Raw genomic sequence first — 25,781 nt, 5'->3', positions numbered from 1 at the left:
CAGGTTCGGCAGCCGCTACTTTTCGGGTTGCACCGTTGTTCACACGTCGCAGTACAAGAGTTGCGCAGTTTTTTGTACTGCAGCGCTGCAAAAGTAGCGACGTGTGATCGTACCTCAAGTTTGCTTGTTTACTAGTTGACCTTGCTGAATGTCGCAGTCGTAGCGCAGCTATTCCCGCGTGTGTGTTGTGGTGTTCGTTTCTTATTTCGACAATATACTTGAAGTGAATTATGCCTACTGAGTTTACAATGGTACAGCGTGTCTTTACGAGTATTTACGATTCATATGTGTTAACTATGTGTTAGAGGAAGAAAACAAGTTTGTATGCGTCAGAAGTCTGAGTAGTGGAATATGTAGCTAATTGGCAATGTATGCATTGGAGAGGGAAAGGAACTGGCCACTCTACCCCATTACCTCCTGGCCTAGTTGCCTCATGAGTGATGCCTTATTGGTGTTACATATGAGGTTCAAACTTGTCTTAGGACAGTTGACTAAACAACAACATGTGTTAACTCAGCTCGTGAAGTTCGAAGACGGTTTCAAGAAAGATTCTCGGGTGTAGACGCTCCAGATCGTAGAAGTTTATAAATTCATGTAAGTGACGCTATGTAAAGATTCATATTTATGGTCGAGAAAAGCTTAGTAAAGACAATTCGTTTTGGTTGAATATAGTTGGATTTCCGAGTTTTCCGTAAAGTCTAACAACCAGTTTAATTAAAAGTAGAAACAGAAAGGAAAACCCGGGCAACGCCGGGTGCTTTCAGCTAGTAATAAATAAAAATATTATAAAATATGTTAGGCATATTAACTCTGAGTTTCTAGTATCAGATCCGTATTTAAATAAATTAAAGGAACTTTTGCTGATATTGCTGAATGAACATTATTTAATATTACAATTATAGTGGTATGAATTTTACCTTATCCACAATATTTAACAGTACAGATTTTAAAATATCGATACACTTGTCTGCAGTATGTCTTGTTTTTCGTGAAGGCCAAGGTTGTGAATAGTTATAGGCTGCCAGTCCACAGTTGCTTGCTTCTTGGAACACGAGCTGAAGAGAGTGTGATATTTACAGGGGTGGCGTTGAGCAGTTGTAAGCGCACAGGGCACCGCTTGTAGCCAGCATGATGTGGACCCGCGCAGTGGCAACACACTGGATCGTGTCGTGGACGAGGACAGAATTCAACATTGTGGGGCTCTCCACACCGTACGCACCGAGGCAGATGGCGGCAGTTGGCTGCCACATGCCAGAAACCCTGTACAGTGAAACTGGCATTAATAAAGGGCACTGAATTTATATTTCACACATTCCAGCTGGCTTGGCTTTGTTTTACGAAAGAGTAGGGCCCGGGACGGATCCGTACACTTGGGCATGATTTGGTCTATTGTGAGCCCTATAGGGTCTATTGCGATTATTGTCCATATCCTACAGGTGGCCTAGGTGACATTCGTGAATCCGACGCTGACAGGTGGACCATTCTGTTTCAGCCCCAATTAGTCAGGGTTCATTTTTAACGGACGGATAGGGTGATAAGTCCCAGGGGCTCGGAGCCCCAAGGCCTTTCTGATCAGTCGACGCTGACAGATGGGAAGGACCCCGAGCTCTAAGTCCTTCCTACATCACATCGGAAACTCGTACTACCCCGAAGACTTCACCAAAGCCTACTTTTAGACTATTTCAGATTATAGATTAAATGAGGTGTAGATGGAGTATGTTGGTGGAATGAAAAAGAGAAACGGGAGTAACCGAGAAAGCACTCTGCAACCACAAATTCCATCACAAACTGACCGGGGATCGAACCGGTACGCCAGTACGCTAGCACTGAGCCGCAGACGCGGCATTCCATACGTTACAGTTATCAGTAAATTTTGATATTTTTAGTGGCTTCGAAATTATGTTCTTGAAAATTTCCTGCTTTTATTTTCAGAATCACGTATTGCAATCAGTATCGGTTTTGTGAAACAGGGAACATGTATACCGGTGTACAGTATAAGTACCGCTGACGTAAAATTGATATAATTTAGAATAATTATTAACATTATTATTCTTCCACCTCAAGATCATGTGTCTGCTATGACCTTAATCTATCATTTCCAGGCTTTTGCTAAATTGTTTTCTTTTGATACGCATGTTGTTAAGATGTGTACCGTATTTATTTTTTTAACAACTGCGTCATTAGAATCTGTAGATGGGATGCATAAGGAGTACTCAACTAAAGAAGAGGAAAGCAAGTCCATTTTTATGAAAGGACTGGACTAGTTTTTTATCCACCGATCTACAGACGGAGCTAGTGTTCAAGTGATATGCACAATAACACAAACTTTTAGACAAGGATTGGCGTTGTTTTCGAAGAAAAGAAGTTTAACGATAGAGGTCTAAAAAATCATTCATTCATAGCTTTCTGCCTAAGGATAGATCTTTAACTGAAAACCCAGCATTCTCCAGTCTTTCATATTTTCTATCTTCCTCTTAGTCTCCCAATATGATCCATATACCTTAATGTCGTCTATCATCTGATATATCTTCTTCTGCCCCGAACTCTTCTCTCGTTCACCATTCCTTCCAGTGCATCCTTCAGTAGGCAGTTTCTTTCCAATCCATTCCTTTTTTTCTTTCTGACCAGTTTCAGCATCATGCTTTCTTCACCGCTCTTTCCAACACAGCTTCATTTCTTATTCTGTCTGCCCATTTCACGCACTCCATATCCACATTTCAAATGCTTCTAGTCGTTTTTCTTCATTTCATAGTAATGCCCATGTTTCTGCCCCATACAAAGACACACTTCCACATTAAGCACTTCACTGGCCCGGGTTCGATTCCCGGTCGGGGCAAGTTACCTGGTTGAGGTTTTTTCCGGGGTTTTCCCTCAACCCAATACGAACAAATGCTGGGTAACTTTCGGGGCTGGACCCCGGACTCATTTCACCAGCATTATCACCTTCATTTCATTCAGATGCTAAATAACCTAGATGTTGATAAAGCGTCGTAAAATAACCCAATAAAATAAAAATTAAGCACTTCACCAGTCCCTTCCTTAGTTCTTTTTCCAGAAGTCCGTAGAAGATGCTCCTCTTTCTATTAAAAGCTTGCTTTGCCATAATCATATATGGTGTCTGATTTAAGCCGTTCATTTTTGCTTAGGCAACCCAAATAATAGGTGAACACATCACCCATGAACTATCCTCATTTGTTTCTTCACTCAGACGCATCGTATGAATTAATGTATCAGTTAGTCCACCGAACCTATGTCTATTTATTATTTTAGCTGTTTTCAATCTTACTTAGGCCCTAAACTAAAATACAAACGCTTCGAGTTACAGAATTTCAACGACGAAAAGCAAGCATTGTGTGTCCACTAGTGTGTTGTGCGTGATGCCTGAAACAATTTATGAACGCCTTGAGTCAGATCTGTATAAATCATAAAAATGGCCAAATAAACTGAGCGAGTTTTGGGTTGACACACTCCAATTGCCTATCCCATCAACGTTGAATTCTTACATAATGAATCATGAAGTTCTCTGACTCTCGAATTTAAAAACTGTTATAGTTCACTAATTATAAATAAAATATAATTGAAACTGATAGCCTAAGCAAATACTTTTCCAGTAGTTATGATTTTCGTCTAATTTGATTCTTCTCAACAAAAGCTTTGGAAGTGTGGCAGTCTACTTAGAGCATTGGTCGTCAGCACTCGCTGAAATGTGCAAAAGGTAAGAGGAGCGGTCCCGAGTGCCCCGTCGTGCAGCAGGAAGAGGTAGAGAGCATACCCGCTAGCAGCTACGAGTGCACCATGTACACTGTGTTCTCCGCGGGTAAAAGATGCTAGCCCCAGGGTCCTCTGTGCTGACGACCGCTGACTTAGAGGGTGCATGTTCATCTTTTGCATCCCCTCAACAACGCATATGATTTAAAGATATGTTTGCAACTCAAGGATGACTAACATATTCTTTCTTTCTTCCTCTCTTTTGTCCTATCTTTCTTTCTTTTCTTTCTTATCCTTTTATCTTCCCTGTAGTACGACTTACAGACCCATGCGGTGTAGTGGAGTGGGGTATTGTCTCTGAAGCCACTAGACATCTATATCTGCGGGACTCCCTGAATATGGAATTGGCACAACGCAGGGCCACCGCAGAGGCATTACAGGACAATCACAAGACAATGTATAACCAGTGAATAGGGATTATAAAGAACGGACACTTCGCGTCGGTACCTTTGATGTAGCCGGACTGATTTCAATGACCTTCAAGCCAGCTGAAGCGTGAGATTCTGCTTTCTCCCTAGAGTTGGCGCTGACATCACACCAGCTAGCAGTCGACACAGCGGAAATATAACACATATAATTAATACATCTAGGTACTGTACATTATGTACTCAAATAAAATAAATTGGATCCATAAAATAATAAATCCGTCATTAACTGTAATGTCTAGACTCTAGAGTGCCTTTATAATAAGAGTTGAGAAGTTGACCCCAACAACAATTAAAATATGTAATGATTTGATAGCGCTGAAAATGGAAAAACAAAACTCTTACGAGAAGTAAAACCATATACTTATATTATATTATATACAAATATTAAACGAATTCGATACTTAATTTTATAATGTATTATATTATTTTATAATATAATTTATTATATCTGAAATATAAAATATTATTATTACAACTAGTTTGTCACTGAGAAATAAGAAAAAGCTGTTAACTTGAATTTATTTGAAGCAAAGCGTTACTGGATTATGCAATAAGGTAGGCGATGTTTGGATCCTGTGTCTCAACTGTATTCTCAATTATTATCTTAGCGTATGCTCGATTACACTAACCTCTAGCGCTTGAAAGTGGAACTAAACGCTGGCGCACAGAGAAACAAAACAAAGGAAAATTCGCTCAGTGTCCATTCTTTATAATCCCTATTCGCTGGTATAACCATCCAGTTCTGTAGGTGGAAGATAAATTTCTTCCATTGCTTACACTGGGACTCGGACTACGGAACGCTTGGATGGGCAGCATATACAAGAAATAATAATAATAATAATAATAATAATAATAATAATAATAATAATAATAATAATAATAATAATAATAATAAGCCTAATGATAATAGTAAATAAATAAATACATATTATATATATTATCGTACATTATTATATTGAAACTTTAATTTCTCCTAGTTATTTATTTCGAATGAGCATTAAATTTTCACGTAATTACAATTAATAAAATCTAGTTATATTTGTTGTAATAATTCACTAATGAAAAGTAGCAATCTCAGTAACATCAGTCATGATGAGCTGTAATATTAACAGATAATTTGTAAGGTTTAAATCCCCAGGCATAGGGATAAAGTATCGCTTTCTAATAGCTGTGTACTATTAGTATTTATTTCGGCAATGTATTAATACTCCGGTCCCATAGGGATCATGTCGAATAGAGATTGCTATGATCGTTGCATTGATTCGAAGCTACATAAAAATGAAGTAGGTCATGCATTCCTTCCTATGTCTTACCAATCGACGATCAAAATGCGCAGGTCATTTAGTTTCCAAGTGGAGAGCAGAAAGTCAACACTAGATGTGATGTTGAATAAGTATAGATTTTGCGATGAATAACTTCGAATGTGAGTAGACCTATTTGATTACACATTTCCAAGTGTTTAAGCATGCTTTTTATTGCGTACTATATAATATGTATTTATTTATGTATGAAGAATATTACTTAGTTTGGTAAAGGAATATTTCTTATAGGTTATATTTTTAAACGAGGGAAATTTTAAAGATACAATGGAAAGGTATGATGTCATACAATTCCCCAGCCTCATATCACTTAAATAATCCCATCAACTAACCCACTAACATTGTCACTTACCTCGGATTAATGTCATTTAGCTTTCCCCTCATTTAACCCATCTAACCCATAAAGAAACTTAAATCGGACATTTGCTCCTCTCTCTTCCATGACATATCTTTCCATCGTAGCCTAGCTTTAAAATCACCTAAACGAGTTACGTATATAATGTATACTACCTGACAGCGGTAGCATTGCAGAATGTAATTTTGGTCGTTCTCTCTCTGATTTTCACAGTTCATTCCAATGTTTCCAGATGTTCCGTAATTATTTCCTCCGCGCCACCACTTCTCTGGCATTGCCGTAAATCGAGTTGCCCCAAAGAAATCGAGACCTTGAAATAAAAGCGACTGATACTGGGATGCATCTAATACCTATAATAAAGAAAAGAATACAGACATATGTACTTTTTAATATTGATTCATCTGAAGTCTGATTAGTGTAATATATATATATATATATATATATATATATATATATCCAATCAGCGATGTAAGCTTTCGAGGGGCAAAGGAACTGGCAGTCTACCCCATTATCTCCTGGCTTAGTTGCCTAATGAGAGGTTGAAACCTTTTTTTGGATAGTTGACTAAACAACAACAATATTGATGTCATTTTCGACAAAAAATAGGCTTATAGAAAGGTCATTGAATTTCTGCCAAAGTTACAGTTGTAAACAAATTTCATTTACTACTCTTAAATGTAGACAGTTTATATGGAAGTACAGAATTAAGATTTTGAACAATATAATACTATATTCGCATCTTTCTGATTAATGAATGGCACAGAAGTAATTTTGGTTTGCAAGACCGTAACTTCAGGGTACACGAACTTCTGATTAAATTATTATTTTTTCATTTTTTGACAATTATTTTAGGACGACTATTTTGATATTACATTTTGATGAGTAAATTAAGTATGGTTATCTACTCACAATCATTGATTAATTTATTAGATTCCTAATGCGAATATTTGTTTTTATTTTAATTATATTTTTTTTCTTAAGGAAAAAAGTTGAGCATGATCTCTAATATAACTTGATTTTGGAATATTTGTAGTTTTTTCTGACAAACTTAAAATGATAGCGATACATCTTCCCTCGTTGAAAACCTTCCCTGGCAGTAATGATGCAGAGCAAGGAAAGTTCTATCCAGTTGTACATTATTACAGAAATAAAAAAATTATTCTCAGAAAAAAATAGTAATAGGCCTATTAGTTCAAGAGCCGCAATAAATGTCTTTGAGAGTCGCGTAATGAATACCACTGCACTGCACTGGTTTGAATGAACCATACAGCGATGTCGAGCGACTGGTGGCGAGGGTCGGTCATTGACGGCCACACTAAATTAGTTACGCTTCAGACGTGAATGCTTTCTTTTAAATTAAACCAATGTTTTATTAGCACCGTGATGGTGGAAGGCGCCATTTAGAGTGGCGATATATGAAGAAGCTTTGACTTTGAGCTGCGCCGATTGCCCATTAAGTTACTGTACTTTTCTTTTCACGCCGATAACCAAAAACGATCGTTCCTGCAATACAATATTTTAGAATCATATCACAGTCTAGTATATACAGTCACGAAGCTTGAATTTATGAGGGTACTAGAAACAATAGACTGTGCAGGTAGGCTACTATTTCGCATTGTCTGTAATGAGGCGATAGTAGCGATCCTAGTGGTTAGCAACTATCTATGAATGCATAATTACTACGTATTGAGTTTCGTGACTTTATACTAGACTGTGGTCATACCGTATTTTTATATTATAGTTCTAAAAAGGGTTGCTGGATCTTACTTCTACCCTCACATGTTGCTTTACTCGCTCCACACTACCCACAGCAATGTCTTGTTTGCAGAGAGCTTCGGAAATATCCTGAAGTGGAATAGCCGATGGCACGTCACGCAGAAGCACTGCCTGCAATGAGATATTATTATTATTATTATTATTATTATTATTATTATTATTATTATTATTAAATCTTTGTTAAACATATTTATCCTTGCCAATGTCTCGCAATAGGCCTACATAGCTTATCCTACAAGGTCACTTTCTCATTTCACCAATCATAACGCGTGTTGTGATGATTCAAAAAATAAATTTCCAGATTCTCACGGAAGTACACGTTTTAAACACGTTACCAGAAACGTCGTTTTGGTCACGCTGTCTGTCTGCAGCGATTTCGGCTAAACTAGCGCTGAGACAGTTTCCTTCTTACTCCGCTTATAGGCCTACACCATGCATATACAAATCTGTGCAGGTTAGGTTTGGTTAGTGTAGGCTTTTGTTATGCCTTGCATATAAGATCAACTAATCTCCACAAAAAATCCCTTATAAATTCAACGACTTTTACTTCAGAAATAACTGGATCTACCTTAGCGCTAGTTTCACAGCGATTTCGTCTGTATTAGTCACCAGTGTAGCTTAGGCAGTATCAAGTGTGCTTTATAATCCGGAGCCGGATTCGGGCGTGGGTTCTATTACCACTTGGGCTGATTATCTGATTTGGTATTTTCCGAGGTTTTACCCAACTTTAAGGCAAATGTCAAGTAATTCCACGGCGAATTCTTGACCTTATCTCGCTATCACCCATTCCATGAACGCTAAATAACATGTAGGCATAGTTTGAGGTAGTGTCGTTAAATAACCGATAAAAATGTATCCCTGCTACCAAAAATATCGATTTGGTGATGTCTTGTGTGTTGTCTGTGCACAGCGATTTCTTTTAAACTTTGCTAGGATTTCTTTCATATTCAGTATTTCCTGGCCAATTCATCCGAGAATGATAGAATTGAAAGTATAATAATTTTTAGTAAAATGTTGATAGGTTTTTATTTGAAGTGAAGACACAATGGTGATCCAATACAAATCAAAGATATAGATTAATCTGCCGCAGAGGTAGAAACTTGGACTAAAATTATTGCAATGAAAAGTAGAAATATTATAATAAAATGCTCTTTATGAAATAATTATTTTCTTAATATGATCCATTCCATTTTACATTTAAATTTATTCTATGTAATACAAAACATTACACAAAAAATCTCTACCTTTGATTTGTATTGAGTCATCATTGTGTCTTCACTTCAAATAGGCTAAAAACCTATCAATGTTTTACTAAAAATTATTATATTTTCAATTCTATCTTTTTCGGATGAATTGGCAAGTAAATACTGAATATGAAAGAAATTCTGCCATAATTTAAAACAAATCGCTGTGCACAGACAACACATGACATTGCCAAAGCGATATTTTTGGTAACAGGGATACATTTTTATCGATTATTTAACGACACTACCTCAGACTAGACCTACTTCAAATTTTCAACGACTCCATCACAATCAACTCACTTGACGAGCTCAAGTGTCTTCTTCAAATTTGACGATTGCTAAAGGTAAGTCCTACAAACGTAGATGAAATGAAAATACAGTCAACTCTGGATATAGTGAATTCGGTTATAGTGAACATTCGGCTATAGTGAACCTAAATCGTAGGTCCCGACCTGCATACATTAAAAAGAACATTAATATTTCCGTTTATAGTGAACCCTCGCTTCGGTTGTAGTGAACCTAAAAAATTGGAGTTACAAGAGTAATATCCTGACAAATTCTTATTTGAAGTCAGACCTTCTTGTATAACACTGAAAGATTGTGTTGAGAACAACATTCAAAGTTTCTTACTTCTTTAGCCAAAGGACAAAGGTAGGATTAGTGATTCCTAGACAATGAGCTGTACTGTGAATCCAGTCAACGCGTGACGACCTTGCCTCACTCCACTGTCGAAGGGTTGCCATTCTGTTCTCAGGCACACTACTCTACTGTTATTTCTAATCCTCCGCCGTCAAAGGGTTGCTTTTTGTTCTTAGAAACATTTCCATTATGACAGCATCAAAACAACGGAAAATGAAATTGCCTTCTTTTATTAAAAGGAGACGGACATTATGCCTAGAGCATAAAAATGCAGCTAAGATTCCGATGGCTTTCGAACTCCATCAACCCTCTTCCAGTTTCCATTAAGTGACCCGGGAAATTCCAAGCCTGGGTACGTAGTCACACCATAACCGCTTTTGTCATTTCTACCTGATCAGTCTGTTTCTAATGTTCGAACAGTCAGTGGACTGTATAAAAATGTCGAAGCGTAAAGTGTTTTCTTTGGAAGATAAGGCGAATATTATGACATTGAACGTGGTCTTTCGTAAGTGGACGTGGGTCGACAGCATAGTTTAAATTACAGTATATAGTGTAAACCTTTCCACAAAAATGAAATATTTAAATTACTGTATAATATTTTATTTTCTTGTTCACAATTTCATTCATTCATTCCTCTTATTTAAGGTTAGAGGAGAGACACTTCGGATTTAGTGAACCTCGGATATAGTGAAGGAAATATGCAAGTCCGCAGAGGTTAACTATATCCGGAGTTGACTGTATTCCCTTTGATAATGGTTAAATATTTTATATTTGTCTTGAACCTGGTTAGTGAAACCGGCTGTAAATGTAGGCCTACACATGAAGTGCTCCTATCTATACCTACGTGTCGATAGCGAGCGTCACAGGAGGAGAAGCGGGCGATCTGCACCGGGCCTTCCAGCGCCACGGCGAGGTCCACGTGTAGCAAACGCTCGGCGTCGCTTTCGGAGGAAAACGCGGCGATGAAGCCGCATCCGGTCTCGGTGATCTGCCACGGCTCCGTCGGGTCCAGTGACTGCACCACGCTTTCCAGCACGGCCCTGGGGATAGGTTTCTGTGCTACGTCTTCGTCCAAGCTTTCCGGACTCGGGTTTATGTATAGAAAGCACACCAGCTTCCGTGCAAACCCTTCGGCCATCTCTGCTTCATCTAACTGCACAATATTAGTGGTGAAACAGACCTTGTAGTGCCTTTGACATAGAACTGTAGCTTTCTCCTAATAGGTATGGTGGGACGTAACTCGGGAATGAACAGTTGTATATTTTTATTTTTAATTTAGTAGGTTATTTTACGACGCTTTATCAACATCTTAGGTTATTTAGCGTCTGAATGAGATGAAGGTGATAATGCCGGTGAAATGTGTCCGGGGTCCAGCACCGAAAGTTACCCAGCATTTGCTCATATTGGGTTGAGGGAAAACCCCGGAAAAAACCTCAACCAAGCAACTTGCTCCGAGCGGAAATCGAACTCGGGCCACCTGATTTCGCGGCCAGACGTGCTAACCGTTACTCCACAGGTGTGGACAACAGTCATAGGCCTATAAAAATGCAACCCCCTCCCTTGTTTTTCGTGTCTTCCCGTTCTGTTTGTATTTCCCTTGTTCTCTTTATGTTCCCCTTTCCTTCTTGTGTTACACTTTTCCTCCTTGTCTCCCCATTATTCTCTTTGCATTTCTCTTGTTCTCCTTGTATTCTCCTTGTTATTCTTGTATTCCCCTTGTTCTCCTTGTCTTCCCCTTGGTTCTCCTTCTATTCCTTCTGTTCTCCTTGTATTACACTTTTTCTTAAATTATCCTTATTATCCTTGTCTTCTCCTAGTTCTCATTGCCTCTCTCTTGCTTTCATGTTCTTCCCCTTGTTATTCTATTCCCCTTGTTCTCCTTCTATTCCCATGGTTCTATATCTTCCACTTGTACCCCTTGTCTTTCAATTGTTCTTTTTGTGTTCACCTTGTTGTCATATATTCCCCTTTTTCTCTTTGTATATCTATTGTTCCCCTTCTGTTTACCTTCTTGTTCTCCTTGTAGCCTCTTTGTCTCCTCGATATCCTTATATTCTCCTTGTTTCACTTCTTACACCACCCATATATAGTTCTATGTATACATAATAAATGCAGCATAGTTAATCTGTACATCTATCAACAAGTGATTACACCCACACATAGTTCTACGTAAAGATATGAAGCACAGTAAAGCTATGCACCTGTCAATAGGTGATTACACCCACGTAGTTCTACGTAAAGATATGAAGAACAGTAAAGCTATGCACCTGTCAATAGGTGATTACACCCACGTAGTTCTACGTAAAGATATGAAGAACAGTAAGGATATGCACCTGTCAATAGTTGATTACACCCACGTAGTTCTACGTAAAGATATGAAGAACAGTAAAGCTATGCACCTGTCAATAGGTGATTACACCCACGTAGTTCTACGTAAAGATATGAAGAACAGTAAAGCAATGCACCTGTCAATTTTTTTCAGTGTAGTATTTGTGAATGCATTTAGTTTGTAGTCTTCTCTGAATTTCGGCTTGTCCATGTACAGCTGTCAAAAAAAAAAAAAAAAGTGGCCGCACTCGTGAACAGTGAATATTTTCAAAGTCCACTTCGGGTCGCGGCGATGTTACACGATGCATGTGCTTGTACAAGCAGTTCCCGAACTATGAAAGTGTTCCATGTCTGCGCCTCGTAGGCCAGCGGTAGAGTGCTTGTTTAATGATTCATAGGTTGTGGGTTCGGGCCTTCTTCAAGTTTTCATTTTATTTTTTAATCGTTCTTTAGCGATGTAAATGCTATTCAAATTATCATTTATATTCAGTTATCGTTCTTTATGGATATCACGTTATTTATATTTTGTTATCGTTCTTTAGAGATATGAATAAAATTCAAGTCATCATTTGTATTTTGTTATCGTTTTATAACGATATGAATAACACTTATTATTATTGTATCTCCAATGGTGGTTAGCCCTATTTTACATATGTATGTTAGGGCTATAGTTTCATACACAAAAAAGATAAGCATAAAGAGAAATAGAAAAGAAAATTAAATTAGCTTACGCGATGTAAACAAAACATAAACAAACCGTAAATTAGGCACTGCGATTGCAAAATAAATATCAGGTATCAATTTGAAACATACAAAAACATTAACAACACACATACGTAACACTTCTATAACACAAATACGCAGCCTTCCGTACCATACATCATAAATTAATACACAATAGTCATACAAACACAATCAAACTATAATTACGACATTGCGACGACATCAAGCATCACATAACTGACTCACATATATAACAAATCAAGCATCCGTTACAACACATACACTTCAACATAATAACCACACTTTTAAAAGTTACAAATTTGGCTCCAAGAAGAATAAATAGGACACTGTTACTAATTACTATCCTTCTACAATTTCTTAAATATATCTGTAATAAATCTGTGAAATTCCGATATGAATAATATTCACGTTTTTTATATTGTTATCGTTCTTTAGCGATATAGATAATATTCAAGTTATCATTTATATTCTGTTTTCCTTCATTAGCATTATAAAATAATATTCAAGTTATTTATATTGTTATTGTTCTTTCGCAATATAAATAATCTATATTTGATGTAAGTAATTATTATAACACAAATAACCATCTTTCTTTGTAAAATAGGTTATTTTATTTAGATAATTAAATAAGTATTATATAATATCTTATATTAATTAAACAAACCGATATTTATTATTTATATTGTGTTATCGTTCTTTAGTGATACTGTATAAATAATATTCAAGTTATTTATATTGCAATCGTTCTTTAGCGATATAAATAACATAAATTTAATATTAGGTTTGGAAAAATCCAGTTGCATAATACTGGTATTAGTTTTTCTTCTTGTATTGTTACATTATACTATCTTGAACCACAATAAAATGAAAAGGAGTAACGAGGAATTGAACCTGAGACGTTGACATCTAAATTTCGACGTTCGTCCGCTGAGCTACGAGGGTAAAAGTGTGGAAACATTTTCGGAAAAATTGGCCCAATCACACTCTAAGATTTTCTGATAATTCGTATAAGCTAGTCCAGGATGCGGGGGGCAAAGGCTAATTGAGATTTCCCGGTCTCTGATCGGGTCAAAGATCCTGATAGAATTAATATTTAACCCTTGCCGTGACTTTCGGTGAAGTCCGGAGGGCCCAATTAGTCAAATCCACTCTCCTCATCTCCATGCTTGGGTCCCCTGGAATTTAATAAGATGCGAAAGAGATAGTGGTGCGCGGAAAGCAACGGGATGTTACCGCATTTAGGCCTATCCTTCCCAAGAAAAGCTGCAAACATGAACAAAGGAAGCTTTTAATAGAAGAAGAAGGATCTTCTGCGGACCTCTGGAAAAAGAACTAAGGAAGAGACTAGTGAAGTGCTTTGTGTGGAGTGTGGCATTGTATGGGGAAGGAACATGGACATTACGACGAAATGAAGAGAAACGAATTGAAGCATTTGAAATGTGGCTGTGGTGAAGAACGGTGCGTGTGAAGTGGACAGACAGAATAAGAAATAAAATTGTTTGAAAAAGTGAGTGAAGAAAGAATGATGCTGAAACTGATTAGAAAGAGAAAAAGGAATTGGTTGGGTCTCTGGTTGAAAATAATAATAGACGACATTAGGATATGTGGATCATATGCGGAGACTAAGAGGAAGGCAGAAAATAGGAAAGATTTTAGATTGCTGGGTTTGCAATGAAAGACCTGCCCATGGACAGAACACTTATGTATGTGGGTATGTTCAGAATGCCTGGAATATCGTGTCTAAGAACAGTCGCTATTTGCAAAGACTAGTTGATTCCATGCCCACTCGACTGCAAGATGATCGAGATAAGAGGAAGATAGACTAAATATTGAATTGTGGCTTTTTGTTTTGTTTTTTGAACGCTTAATTGTTTGAATGTTTTAAGGCCGACGCCAGTAAATTTGTTTTGTTTATGTCACGAAAGATATTTTTATTGAGAATAAAATCTTTTTTCTTTCCATTTGCAGCCACAATATCATAATGATAAAGTCATGGCATAATATATTAATGAACCTGATGTTATTTACTAAAATAATCGTAAAAGAGAAAGGAGCCATTATGTATAGTTTGTCTCTCTCAAAAACATAACAAAAAAGAACATAAAAAGCACGAGGTTGTAGTCGAACGCAGGAACTCATGAATAAGAGGCCTGAACGCTACCATTACGCTATCGAATCACAGAGAGAATACTTCAATTATAACTGTAGATATCAGGCAACGTGGTCCAACAACATGTAACATCGCCTGTCTCCGAATTATAGCGAAGATACCCGAAGGGAACTTTGTTCCAGGAGAGCGGCCACTTTTTCTTTTGACAGCTGTACAAGTGCTCAATATTCTAATGAATTGCATGATCATGTTAGACAAGTTTAGATTGCAATGTTGCTGACTAGAAAGAGGAAAAAGAAGACTAAAAGTAAGTGACAACCGGCAGGCTATATTATAACTCGACACAATGCCTATTGCAGTACCGTTGATATCAACATTTATTGACTTTGGACAAGGAAATAAGGAGAGGGGGCAAGGAAGGTTAAAGCGGAAGTAAGACTGGAGCCCTAGGAGACATGGGCAAATTACGTAGATTGAATAAAGATTTTGGGAATGTTAAGGTTTATTCATAATTAAATAATTTAAGAACTGATGTTAGAGCATATGCAAAAAAAAATTGCGTTACAAATACTGTAAGTGTATAGAACACTTTTAAACAATAAGTATTAATTCATTCATAGTGAGTGACTACACCCACTTAGATCACTCATACCCATCCATTTTTATCACGTCGAAGGCCACCACGCAGCTTTGAATGGGCTTATTGTGCCTTACCAGTTACCACTTCTTTAGGTAGGAATGTTTTTTAACGTCCGAACTGCTTTTTTAAAGATACCGTCACCTGGGCCAACTTTAGCTCTTTCGATATAACTTTGGCTCAAAGAAAATATAAGATTTGAATTTTTATATCTGGCACCCGACTTCAGATAATCAAATATTTGTTTAATTGGACTGTAGATGGTGATATTATGCACATAATCAATGCATTTTAAGATTAACGCAGCACACTCATTACTATATCAGCTGTTAGATCATATCAATTTACTCTCTGCAAACTTCTTTGTGTCCAGACCACAAATTAAGTGATAAAAATTAGACAAGTATCTTAACTTATACTAAAATTTATAAAACAATGATAAGACCGGTGTTGTTTTATGGAGCGGAGACTTGGACCCTGACAGAAAGAGAGGACAATTCTCTGGGAACTTTCGAAAGAAAGATCTTAAGAATATATGGAGCGATTAATGAGGGAGGAATGTGAAGAAGAAGGTTTAACCAGGAATTATATCAGTTATATGAAGAACCGGATATAGTGGCGATTATAAAAGCAGAAAGGATAAGATGGCTTGGTCATCTCATGAGAATGAGCGAAGACGAAATAGCCAAAAAGCTGCTTTTTAATGAAACTGGAGGGATAAGGAAAAAGGGAAGACCTAAGCTCAGATGGTTTGATAGCGTGACAGATGACTTGGTGGCATTGGGAGTGAGAAATTGGAGGAGGAAGGCACAAGAAAGACAAACATGGAAAAGAATTGTTGAGGACGCCAAGGCCCATGTGTGGCTGTAGTGCGGAGATGATGATCTTAACTTATAAGTAAATATGTGCGGAATAGGTAGAAAACTATGTTTGGCTTTTATGTTTTCCCTTGTTGGCGTAATTTCATCCCAAACAAAGTGATGTCTTTTCAATTGATTTCTGGGGTATTTTAGCCCTAGGCTAGAGTTACCTCATCAATTTTAACGTGTTTATATTAGTTAAAATATTAATCCGCAACGTAATTTATTGCTTATTTCGTTCTTTTTATGCGACTTGTCATGTAAAAATAATGCCAAGAACACATATTAAGACAATTGGGGCCCCCACATATGCAAATTATACAAAGCAGCATCTTGAACAATGCCTACAGGACATCAGGACAGGACTAAGAATATAGAGGACTGCTTCACAATATTACGGAATTCCCAGAAGTATAATTGAGGACCGTTTTTGCAAAACTTGCTAAATGCAAAATTTTCAAAATTGAGATTTTGATGGATTCGTTAAAATAAAGCAGGCCTCTACATGATGTTCAAAGCGTCTGAGTAAAATTTGGTTATTTCTCTTCATTGTAGTGCGTCAAAGTGTGATCGTGTTTTTAAAACTTGCTTTCTGCTATAAGTGAGAGATACAGCAAAATTTGCTTATTGCAGTGTTTTGTCTCTCCTGTAAAATATAGTTTTTTCAGTTAGCAAGTTTTGCAAAAACGGTCCTCAATTAATCTAAAATTGAAAGGCAAACATCAGAAGAGTTCTGGATGTCGAATAATATTCACCCCGGAAGAATAAAATGTGATTGCTGCACATTTTCTGAAAATGACAGAGATCAGTATATACGTTAACAACACTGAAGATTTTCAATTTGACATCAGTTCAGAGGAATCTACAGGGACTGATGTAAGAGATCATTACTTGTCTCACAATTTGAAAGAGACACTGTAAGAAATGGATTTTGTCATCGTACAATACGAGATGGAATTGTATCCTGGACGTGTGGTAAAACTCCTGTCAAATGAAGAATCAGGCGTAACTGTGTACTACATGATGAAGACGAAGAAATCGTGGAAGTGGCCAAACGAGAAGTACATTCTAACTTAAAATTAGTGTGACCTAAAACAAAAAATTGAACCACCAAAAATGATTGGAAAAAGGAGTTTGGTTTTTGTACCTCAGTTGATATAATAATGTTTTTTTTTTCTTAAATGAGTATGCCAGCTAGATGACATACAAATCTCATAATTTTTAATGATATTTTTCTCAATTTCTGTAATATAATTATTTTCATTGCATAAATAAGAAACTAAGTGATTGTAATAGTTTTGCCTTTTTATTTAGTCTTTCTGTAACATGGAGGTACCCAAAATTGGGGTTACTTTGCCTCAAGACGTGTTAAAGTCTTGATTACGGTGATATATTTTGACTGGATTAAAGTTGCCCCACTTCATGGCAACATTAGCCTAAATATTTAAAAAAAAGACAATAGTAACATTTAAAATCCAGTAACATGTCTGTGATTGCAGTATAATACTGACTGACGTCTTAGGAACCCCAGCGGTGAAAATTAGCAATGTCAAATTAACTTCAAAAAAATACAGCACTTTAAACTACACTGCACGGTAAAAGTCGGCTAATGTTGCCCCACTTGACGGTACTGAGACTCATCTATGTTGTGCCCTCTGTCGATTTAACGACGTAGGCTTAAGGTTTCGGTGAAATTCCACTAGACTGTTCTTTCACCCCCTAGCCAGAAAGTGCAGGCCTATTATGCAACGAACTAGAAGTTACTTCTAGCTCGTTGCCTATTATGCCTTCTAATCCACGGACTCTCATGCCTCCTTAGAATGACGCCATCTGTACGCCAATCACAATACTATAATACATCGACATCGTTTTGGTTAATGCTATTCCATGATAATGAATATTTATATGGAGAGTTACGGTGAAATAATAAAGGGAGGCGGGAGGACCCCGATAAAACCCTCAGAAACCTTGGCTTTGTCTGTTGCCATCACCGAGATTCAAATCAGGGTCCACAGTCATCGTAAGCCAGTGCTCTACCAGCTGAGTTAGTAAGACGATCATACAGATCCTTGTACTACCTAAACAATTTTGATATCTTTGAGAAACGACTGATGAGTCTTGCCTGGAGCCATGCCATTGAGGGACAGATTTCTTATACTTGTAAAAGTCTACCGTAAGGGCCAGAAAGCAGGCTGTCTATTCCAGCCCTTGGCACAAAGGGTAAGTGAAACGGAACTCAAAAACCCTCACCCATGTCCTTTTCGCTTACACTGCATTATAAACAAACGCACAGTAATGGATTTCAGGCGATCAGCAAGAGCCAAAAGTAAAAGCCTTACACAATCCGCCACTGAACAAAGTTTACCTTCCTGTGTGCTCGTCTCAGCCGGGGAAGGAGGAGTGGGAAGTTAAGGGGAAATCTGCAGTACCTCAATTCTGTTATTAGTGCCCAGGCCTGGTCTATTCCATCATGTGCTGGAACTGAAATAGGTATTGGTATAAGCCCGTTACGTTTGGCTGCCCCAACAACTGAGCAGTTCGAGTATAATGAGCACTTCAGGAATTAGGGATGTGATTTTCTAGCGTTAACGAAATATGCGAAATGTTTGAAAACTTAATTGTGTTCGCAAAAAAACACAAGTATCAACAAGGTAATGTAGAAAATGAATGATATTTAATCGTGAAATGTCACGAAATCTAATGATTTCAATGAAACATTCACACTTAGCGGAACTCCTTGTTTATGTGGTGTCACCACTTACGAAAACACAGGACAACTATACCCTACAAGAGTCCCTATGAACGCGATATAAACTTCTACTTCCTTGCTGGGCATCGAACATTAATTTTTTTTTAATGCGCTGAATATATAGACAAGAGAATTGGGTACCTTTTGAGCAAGAGCGGAATTCGATATTGTTCTTTCATCCCTGTTCCAATGTCACAATTTTTGAAAGTGAATTACGATGAAACTCGCATGTGTCTTAACCTGGGACGATTTCTTCATGCAGGATGTGAGGACCATTTTACAGAGTGATTTACAAATAAATTCTTTTATGTTGACATATTGTATTAATATTTTTATGTAGGCTTAATAATAATAATAATAATAATAATAATAATAATAATAATAATAATAATAATGATAATAATAATACATTGGTTTATGACAGCGAAACTTGGGTACCAACTCAAAGACAAATAAGTATAATTAAATCGGCAGAAATGAGATTTCTCAGAAGTATTAAAGGCAGTACAAGATTGGACAGAATAAGGAATGATGAAATAAGAGAAGAATTGAACAATGAATCAGTAGGTAATAAAATCATGGACAATAGACGAAATTGGACTGAAATTGGAACATTTATTGAAAATGGAAGAAAATAGACTTCCCAAAGTAACCTTAAACTGTAAGCTGAGGTGAAGAAGAGATCGAGGACGACCCAGGAAACGCTGGAGACAACTGTGAAGCCGGAACTGGAAAATTGCCTAATTATATTATTATTATTATTATTATTATTATTATATATGATATGACAAAATTATAAAGAAAATATCCACAACTTGACCGTATGTATGTTAAATTAAGAGAATATTGTGTTGGAAAGCGACAATTATTGAGGACATTGCCAGTTCATCTTCTTCTGGCATTATATTAAGTATGAAGCGAGAGGAAGCTAATGGATAAAGAAGTAGGTATTCAAGCTGGAAAGCACTTTGTGTAATTTATAAGACTAAGTTGCCGCGTCATACTACATAGTATTATAGACGTTTGTACCATTACTCCTAAATTTCCGGGGGAGCCAATGAAACCAACTGTTAGAATACTCTTTATAATATTACACCTATCAGCTCATATTTTATACCTATACACTGGTCTGGTAAGTTTTGTATATATTGTATTCGTATATCCTACAAACTAGGAACTCCAGAAGACGCCACCAGCTTTAGCGTCGAGAGTTTATAGGGCAATGTTTGTATATGACTCGCCAAGTAGCATAAAAAATGTATATAATAATTTTTTCTACCATTGTGCGTGAAGTGCAATTTCACGCACTGTTAGCAGTGTGTGAAGTGAGCCTTTTCAACACCAGTGCGTGGAATGAGCATAGTGTGCGTGAAGTAGGGGAGAGTAGCCCAAAATGATCCCTCTAAGATAAAATAGGCTTAAAGTTCTAAATATATTAACAAAATTGTGAATTTATAACCTGAATATATGCATCATATATCCCTTTACAATATGTGTAATTTTCACATTAAACACTCACATAATGAAAATGACAAAACATATAAATCATTTTCATGAAAAAGGATCATTTTACCCTTCATGTCAGGCAAAACGATCCTTAATTTAATTAGCACTGAAATACAAATATTTTCACACAGAATGAATTACAGTGGGGTTACAAACATAGAACCAAGTTTATTGGTCTCTCAATACTGCAGAATCTCTTTCAAAGTGGTATTTTAGGCGCAAATGTCACATACATATTCATCAGTGGTCTCGTCGACACCTGCACATTCGTCATGTGCCCATTTTAGGCACTTGCAGCATCTTATCCAACCTTCGCCTTTGCTAGAACTCGAAAAAGTCTCCGAACAAAAAATGCACTCCGTTTCACTGCCATCACCATCACCATCACCATTTTGATCATTCACTTTAATTCGAGAACTTGGTGATTTCCCTTTCTGTTTGGTGCTTAATTTTCCTTTATGTGCAATGTTTCTTTGCTTTTGTCTGGCCTCTATGGTTTCAATTCGGCGTTGTTTCCTATTTTGTTCGTTCAATAGCTCATTCTTGTATGGGCTACTAGTCAAAACAACATTTCCTGTACTTTTTCGTTTTCTCTTTGATCTTTTATCTGCCTGTTTAGGTAAAGGAGAAATTTCTTCTGGTCCGTGAGTGAAAGAGGTGCTTGTTCTGGGAGGGCTAACAGGTTCAATATGGATAGATTGTGAGGTTGATGGAAGGCAATTGCCATTAGTGGAAGATGGAATAACCTTGTCATTGGAGGTTGATGGAAGAATTTGTTCATTAGAAGTGGACGAAGGTCTAATATTGCCATCATCTGAAGTTCTTTCAACGTTTAATTCTTCATTGCCTTCTGGTTGCTCCGTTGTTTTCGCTGCTACAAAATCTGCATCGTTGAAAACATCTGGGTTGTAAGGAACTATCCCAGTTTTCCGGAATCCGCTGATTGCATTCACTTGAGTGCACGCTTTCAAATAGGATTCACAAAATATTTGTGCAATCTGGAATACGGTAACAACTCTTCCAGGATGATTGTTCATCCATTTCTGAAGTGCTTGATCATGATATGCCTTCAGTGGAAACATAACACCAACGTCTAGCGGCTGCAAACGATGAGTACAATGAGGTGGCAGGCACAGTATAGTAACGTGATTAGCTCTTGCCCTTTCAATGACCTCTAAATTTTTGGTATGGGACAAATGTCCATCAAGAATAAGAAGTGCGGGATCATCTTTTGATGGCTTAGTATGCAGCAGGAAATGGTCAAACCATGAACAGAATACATCTTGCCTCATCCATCCTGATTCATTGCAAGCATAAATTGAACCAGGTGGTGCACCATCCATGAGCTCCTGCTTCATTCTCTGACGAGAAAATATGAGCATGGGAGGGATGAAGTTCCCACCAGCAGACATGCAGACCACAGCTGTAGTTGAATCTCCACGCTCAGCTGAAGTGACCCGCCCAACTTGCTTTCTTCCTCTCTTAGCCATTATTTTCGAGCACCTCCCTGGAACTGTGCTGACTGATGTCTCATCAACATTAAATATGCGATGAGGTGGAAACTGCCCCTCGCCATTCAATACATTCAATATTGAAAAAAATTTTGAGACTACCGGTTTGTTGAAAGCTCTAGCCCTTGCTGCAGATGTCGGTTCTGGGTTCCTTAAAGAAATTTCAGGATGTCTTTTACGGAAACCCACAAGCCAGTCCTTTCCAGCTGCTTGTTCGTTTTGAGAAAACGGGTGGTGAATATTATTTTTCTCTGCAAGCTGATAAGCCAAACTACGCACATCGTGAGCAGTTAGACCATACAACCTACTTTCCATATTCAGAATATGATCGATTAGCTCCTTTTCTTGCTCTTGGGTAAAAACACATTTCTTACTCCCAAGACATTTCTTAGCATCTGTTGCAAATACATTTTTGTTGTTAATTCGTCTCTTTAGAGCCATTCTGGGCACGTCAAACTGTCGACTTGCAGTTCTTAAAGCCATACCTCCATTGACAGCTTCTATGGCCTTTTGCATGTTATTTGCATCCCAATTTTGTCTGTCACTCTTCCTCTTATAATTCTGAACCATTTTCAACCTAAAACAAATATTGAAATTAGGCTTAACCGCAAAAAAGTGGCACCAGGCCTGCGCGCAGAAATTTTGAAATATAATAAACAATAATTTTTTTATAACTGGGATTATTATATTCTTAAATTAACAATATATTGGCGTACAGTGTCTCCTATTAATACTCGGAATAAAAATTCTAACAGCCAAATCAATGGAGAGATAATTTTCATGATAATACAGTTTAGATGTTTTGGCGTTTTCCAAGATTTTAATTATTTTATTAGTTTTATAATTTTTTAAAACTGTGCCAATTTTCAATTTTTTATGCGAGGTATTTCCAAAAATAACTTGTATGCATTTAGTAGAATACCTTTTTTGTGTAATACCTGGAAATCTCACCGAAATTTGATTTAATGTGATGTACAAGAATTTCTAAAATAAAAAAAAGCATTAAGGGCGAAACTCAGCCTAGACTATAAATATTATAATCAGGTAATATATTTTTAATTACTTTTATAAGATTTATTATTTTGTAGAAGTTTTCACTTTGACCTATAACTAAATATGGGAGAAACATTCCCAAGATCCTCTCTATGTGAACGGTATTGCTGGTCATTACTGAGGGCAAAACGATCCATCAGGGATCATTTTGCCCAACTCCATATTTTGACCTTCAACATCACGTCATCACGCCATGTTACATAAAACAATCATTCACAAATGTTCTTACATGTACATAAACATGTCCCCAATTGAGGAAAATAATGCATATTTAAAACTGAATTGACTGTTAGAAGATATGAGATTATAAATATGATCCTTACCTTAGATCAGATTGAGCAAAAACAGTTTTCTTCTTGTAACTTCGAAACGCGTTGTACGATCACCATGCAACTAACTCAGAATGGCTACCTTTATCTTCTCGAACGAGTTCACTGGTTTTCCGACAGAAGGCGCCACTAATTCCAGCAGAAAATCATGTGGATCATTATACCCGCACGGATCGTTTTGGGCTACTCTCCCCTAATACCAGTGCGTGAAGTAAGCAAAGTGTGCGTGAAGTAATTATTTTAGACTATCCAAGAAAAAACATTGTATGGTACACATTCGTGAAGTTGTATTTTGACAATCGTGTATTTGAGGAACTCGGCAAGTCTCATTTCTCAAACCTACACTCCTGTCAAAATACTACCCACTTCACGAACTTGTATAATAAATTATTACTATTAGTGCTCAACGTTTAAGATCTATGTTTGGAGCAACACTGCATTGAAAACAGTTCAACATAATTATTAATACCAGTGCTACGCAAAATTAAACTGGAAGAATACAAGGATACAAGGGGGAGACAATTCATCTGGAGGGATAGAAGGAGAACAATGAGAAGACAACGGAACTAGAAGATTAAATAAAAACTAAATTAAATAAAAATTAAAGTAAATTAAATTAAAGAGATATAAAGAGAACTTGAAATGTGTTTTAAAGCAACCTCAACTCCCGTTCATTTCTCTTTGTGAAACAAATTTCACAAGAGCATTTGCTGTAGCCCTATTTCGGTCAACTAATAAAATATAATCGTATATTTTTTCTCGTTGTCGAGGATTAAATAATGTTTCACTTCCGTAAGTAGAGAAATCCTTTGACTCACCTACAATGTTTTAGTAGATATTTCGGTTCCGGTACTTAAGATTTCACACAACCCAGAATGTTACACGCTTCGGTAGCCGGGTAACAGCGTTCGTGACGTAAAACAGGCAGTTTCAATTATTGGCTTCTACACCGCTCATACGGGTATTTATTTAACGCCAAGGATGTAAACTTCGTAACTTGCAGGCCATAAGAGAAGGATTAGAATTAACATCCGAAAATAATAAATAGCAATGCAAGTAACACGCAGAAAAAATAGATAAATAATGATTTTCTAAAATAATAATTATCTTCATTCTTCATAGTTTTCTGTCCAAGGGCAGGTATTTCAGTGCAAATTCAGCTTTCTCCAATCTTTCCTCTTCTCTCTGCTTTCCTCTTTAGCTCCGCATATGATCCATGTATCTTAATGTAGTTTATCATCTAATATCTATTCTCCCGTTCATCATTCCTTGCAGCAAATCCTTCAGTGGACAGTTTATTCACAGCCAGTGACCCAACCAAAATAATTAAATGAGAGCCCAAACAATAGCACGATTGAACGAGTTGGCTCAGACGGTAGTGTTTGAGACTCACAATCGGGAGGTGCCGGGTTCAAACCCCATGGTCGACCAGTCTGACTGGGATTTTTCATGGTTTCCCTCAGCCACAAAGGCAAATGCAGGTTTTGAAATTTATATACCATGATTCATCACCGCCTCAATCACCAATATCATAAACATTAATCAAAATCTAAAATCAGTTATGTGAACACAGCTATCTACAACACGCAATAGAAACAGGAACTCAACAATAATAACGGCCTACTGGTATACTCACAGATTATAAACACCATAGACATTAAAACGCGTACAATCAAAAAAAGGACCGATCGAGGATGATAAGGAAAATATTATCTGCATTTAAAATTGTCGTCGAAATAATCCAGTGGTCTACGTGTTCAAGAAATGGGACTATAAACAATAAGGACAATAAGGGACTATAAAACATAATTCAATTTTACATTCTTTATACTAGATCCTTATTTAAGATCTTTAAGTGAATTAGTGCTTACTGCAATCTGAAGCTCATAAATTAAAATTTCGAGAAAATCCGCCCTGAAATTGTATTTTTTCCACAAATTTCGTATTAGGAATTTGGATTTCATTCATGCATAGTGTCCTGTCCATGGGCAGGTCTTTCATTATAAACCCAGTTTTCTCCAATCTTTCCTATTTTCTGCCTTCCTCTTTGTCTCCTCATATGATCCTTCATCTTAATGTCGTCTATCATCTGATTCTTCTTCTGCCCCGAACTCTTTTCTCGTTCACCATTTCTTCCATTAAGTGGGCATTTCTTCTCGGCCAGTGATCCAACCAATTCCTTTTTCTCTTCTTGATCAGTTTCAGCATCATTTTTCTTCACCCACTCTTTCAAACACAGCTTCGTTTTTTTTCTGTCTGTCCATTTCGCACGCTTCATTCTTCTCCATATCCACATTTAAAATGCTTCTAGTCGTTTCTCTTCACTTCGTCGTAACGGTAATGTCCATGTTTCTGCCCCATACAATGCTACATTACACACTTCACTAGTTTCTTCCTTAGTTATTTTTCCAGAGGCCAGCACAAT

General features: G+C 37.1%; 1 protein-coding gene across 1 annotated transcript; it reads right to left on the bottom strand.

Moving 5' to 3' along the window:
• Positions 1-874: 874 nt before the first annotated feature.
• Positions 875-24,256, bottom strand: LOC138715174 (uncharacterized). Its single transcript, XM_069847745.1, has 5 exons — positions 24,175-24,256; positions 10,374-10,682; positions 7,638-7,757; positions 6,026-6,220; positions 875-1,260 (listed from the first exon to the last, which is right to left on the bottom strand). The coding sequence occupies exons 2-5, from the start codon at positions 10,665-10,667 to the stop codon at positions 1,012-1,014; spliced, it is 858 nt and encodes a 285-aa protein (XP_069703846.1). The 5' UTR covers positions 10,668-10,682; positions 24,175-24,256; the 3' UTR covers positions 875-1,011.
• Between the last annotated feature and the right edge of the window lie 1,525 nt (positions 24,257-25,781).

Source organism: Periplaneta americana, chromosome 15, assembly GCF_040183065.1.
Source record: "Periplaneta americana isolate PAMFEO1 chromosome 15, P.americana_PAMFEO1_priV1, whole genome shotgun sequence".
NCBI lineage: Eukaryota > Metazoa > Arthropoda > Insecta > Blattodea > Blattidae > Periplaneta > Periplaneta americana.
This window is presented reverse-complemented; position numbering and strand designations above follow the sequence as displayed.

Bases quoted from the DNA above. Each gene is read 5' to 3' on its own strand.
- LOC138715174 (XM_069847745.1), bottom strand. From the start codon at position 10,667: ATGGCCGAAGGGTTTGCACGGAAGCTGGTGTGCTTTCTATACATAAAC. The intron at 7,758-10,373 runs GTAGGTATAGAT...ATCTCATTGCAG, and splicing joins GTGACGCTCGCTATCGACAC to GCAGTGCTTCTGCGTGACGT. The intron at 6,221-7,637 runs GTAAGATCCAGC...TCTTTATTATAG, and splicing joins AGCAACATGTGAGGGTAGAA to GTATTAGATGCATCCCAGTA.